This window comes from Triticum urartu, chromosome 3 (genome assembly GCF_003073215.2).
Source record: "Triticum urartu cultivar G1812 chromosome 3, Tu2.1, whole genome shotgun sequence".
NCBI lineage: Eukaryota > Viridiplantae > Streptophyta > Magnoliopsida > Poales > Poaceae > Triticum > Triticum urartu.
Genome location: NC_053024.1, coordinates 504,771,102 through 504,774,283, shown reverse-complemented (window position 1 = coordinate 504,774,283; position 3,182 = coordinate 504,771,102). Strand labels below are relative to the sequence as shown.

Sequence of the window (3,182 nt, the reverse complement as noted above, 5' to 3'; positions counted from 1 at the left end):
GAGACTCTAACCTAATCATCCCGTGTGAGTTCCGACGGACGGACTGATGGAGCGATGGTGGTTGGGCAATGGCACTCTCGCCGCCTCCTCCCTCAGGTAACTTTGCTCGTTCGGTTGCGCACACAACATCTGTGACATGAGTGCACGCATGCCAGAGCGGAGGGAGCAGCCATGAGATTCATCCTTGCTTACCATCATACTCATACCATGCCAAAGCTATCTGCTGGACTGGAGATTTGCATGAATGGGAGTTATCTCGATCCAACAATTGGCCGAAAAAATTGTTTTCATATTCTAGCTAGGCGCAGAAAAAGAAGCAAAAATCGAAACGAAAAGTATTTGTATTACAAAATGCTAAGAAATAAAAGGACTCAACGCCCTAGAATTAGTTTCTGAGGGGTAATTAGGAGTGAACTAATCAAGCGGGAAACTGGGGAGGATCATGAACTAAATGGACACGAAAATTTCGAGCTCAACAAAAAGCACACGGGCTAACCAAACGGAAGCAGAGAGAAAACTGGGAAAATATAACTCCTAATAAGCAAACATTTGCAGTTCTTCCGATATTTCCGGCTCTTGGGGTTTTAGCTGCTTTTAATTATTATTTCTGGGCTAAACTGATCAGTTCTAACATACTGACGACTCGTCTAGATGAGCTGCTGCCGGTAGTCTGCCGTCCCTAGGCGGTGGTGGATCAAGAAGTCGTCGCCGCCGCCGAGGATGGGCGGCGCCGCCGGCCCATCGAACAGCAGGTGGCTCTCCATGTGCATTATCCTCCCGACGCCGCCGGCGACCGCGTGCTGCTGGAGCTGCGACGGCTGGTGGTGGTGGTGCATCTCCCTCTGGCGGCGGAGCTCGAGCACCTTGCGGTGGGAGTTGGAGTGCCTCGACGTCACGAACGTCGGGCTCGCGGCCGGGCGGTACTCCGGCACCAGCCGCCCCGACTTGTAGCGCACCCCGCACGCGTTGCACAGCGTCTTGGGGCCCATGGGCCCCGTCCTCCACTGCGGCGTCTTGTCCGTCTCGCAGTGCAGGCACCGCCGACCTTCGTTGGCCGCCGCCGTGACGCCCGAAGGCGCTGTGGGCGCGCTCACCGACTGAGTCTGAGCCTGTGCCTGCGCCTGCGGCGGCACCTCCTTCTTCTTGGCCGGCTTGGAAGGCTTCTTGACATGGAACGCCTGGGCTGAGACGCCAGACTCCGCCGGCGAGATGGCCATGGACGCCGGGGACGGCGGGGAGGCCGGGGCCGGCGGGAGAACGAGCAGGCGGGACGACCAGTTGCCCGGCGCAACGCGGGAGCGCTTGCTACGGGCCTTGGCGGGGACGGGGCCCTCCGGCAGGAACACGCCGGGCTGCGCCGTGGCAGCGGTGGCCGCCGGAGCAGGCGGCCCGTTCGCCGAGGGGAAGCCGCCGGAGGGGATGCCAGAGATGAGCTGCAGCTTGTGTAGGTCCTCCGTGGCGAAGCTCTCCTCGCCCTCGCCCATGTAGTTGGACAGCCATTCCAGCTCCGCCAGCTGATCGTACTGCGCACAATTCACATCAAGTTTGATTAGCAACAGCTCATGCATGCGTGTTCAGTAATTTGCTTCGTTTCGAGAACTCCATAATTGTTAAGCTAAAAACTTGGAAAGCCACTCGAATTCTTGTGCGCGTACGGAAGCGTCCAGCTAGCGCTGAACGCGAAAGCTGCTATTTTTGGTAGTGTGCAGTGCCGTTTACGCGTGGCAGCTGTTTCCTATTTCGGTTACTCTCTCTGCGAGAGAAAACTGCATTCATGCGTAATTGTGGAGGATATTTTTTGGAGCGGTTTAATTGCGGACTATTTATCGTGAAATCACTCTTAAATATCCGTATATGCATTTTTCCATGAATTTGCCTCGTGTAAATGGAAGAGATTAATAAGGACGGAAAAAACGTAAAGTCGTTCAGTTAATTAGCGGAGAAGAATTCCGACGAACAATTGATGATGCGATACGAAAAAGGAGCACAACAGAAGGATGGATGGAGAATTTACCGGCTCGCAGAGGCCGCCGGAGAAGTCGCCGTCGGCGAGACCGGAGAAGGAGTTGCTGCAGCTGTCGAGGGCCGTGACGGTGGACGAGTCGGCCGACGCGTTCCCGAACCCGGCCTCCTGCTTGACGACGACTGCGGCGGCGGAGGCGGCGTTGGCCGGCAGGAACGGCGCGTCGCCCACCCCTTCCTCCTCCTCCTCCTCGTCGTCGCACGGCAGCGCGAGGAGGTCGTCGACGACGAAGAGGTCGGAGCCCTTCTTGTCGCGGGCGTAGTAGTCGGGCGCCGTGGCCTCCATGGCCGCCGCGAGAGCGGTGGACGCACGCAACGATTCTATCTGCGGCGCTGCGTTGCTCGGCGCTTTTTTGTTTGGTTTTGTACGTGGGCTGCGCGAGGGGGGCGGAGATAACGCGAGGGGGGCGAGAGGAGGAGTGCTGGTAGCAGGAGTAGTAGGGTTTAATTGGCGTGGAGCTGAGGAGGAGAGGTCAGCTGTAGGGAACGATTCTTAAGGAGTAAATAAAGCCAAGAGCAGCGAGAGCCACTGAGGCATGCACCACCAACAGTGCCCCCCGCCCCACCCTCCGGCCCCGCCCCCGGCCCCGGCCTAGCCAGCACCCTTTTTATCCGAGCAGTAAAACTTATCGGGTTCCAAAGTTACTTGGTAGTAATCCCAGGCCCAGCAACCTGTTTTACGGTTTATCCTCGGCTCCGCCAAGCATATTCTTTGCTGCCTGCGCCGCGCGCGTCGTGCGAGGCAGCCACTGCTGGCTACAACCGCGGCCCGCGGCTGGACTGGAGTTTCACGTCGCGTCTGGCGACGCAGGTGGATTTTGTGGGGTGCCGTCAGGTCACGTGGGGGTAATTCTCTCTCTTTGCTTCAGGGTTGATCGGGATTGCCGTTCGCCCGTCTCCTTGGAACCTGCTGCGAAGCTTCCTTTTTTCACCGTACGGGGAAGGTTTGCCGTCCAGAAAGAGGAGTTCAAATCGTAAGCTAGCTCGGAGGGTACTCGCGTCGCAAACTGCTCCGTTAGACCAGCGGCGGTTTTACTTGCCAACTCAACTGAACTTTGGGAAACGGTGAGCAAGAGGAAGTAGCAGGCTGTTATGAAATGAATGGATGGAAAGGGGAGGTTGTTATAGGAGGCTAGGTGGATACAAACTCTTGCTCTTGC

General features: G+C 57.3%; 1 protein-coding gene across 1 annotated transcript; it reads right to left on the bottom strand.

Annotated features, from left to right (window-relative positions):
* Positions 1–326: 326 nt before the first annotated feature.
* Positions 327–2,499, bottom strand: LOC125544632 (GATA transcription factor 12-like). The gene is made up of 2 exons (XM_048708376.1): positions 2,015–2,499; positions 327–1,523 (listed from the first exon to the last, which is right to left on the bottom strand). The coding sequence occupies exons 1-2, from the start codon at positions 2,306–2,308 to the stop codon at positions 648–650; spliced, it is 1,170 nt and encodes a 389-aa protein (XP_048564333.1). The 5' UTR covers positions 2,309–2,499; the 3' UTR covers positions 327–647.
* Between the last annotated feature and the right edge of the window lie 683 nt (positions 2,500–3,182).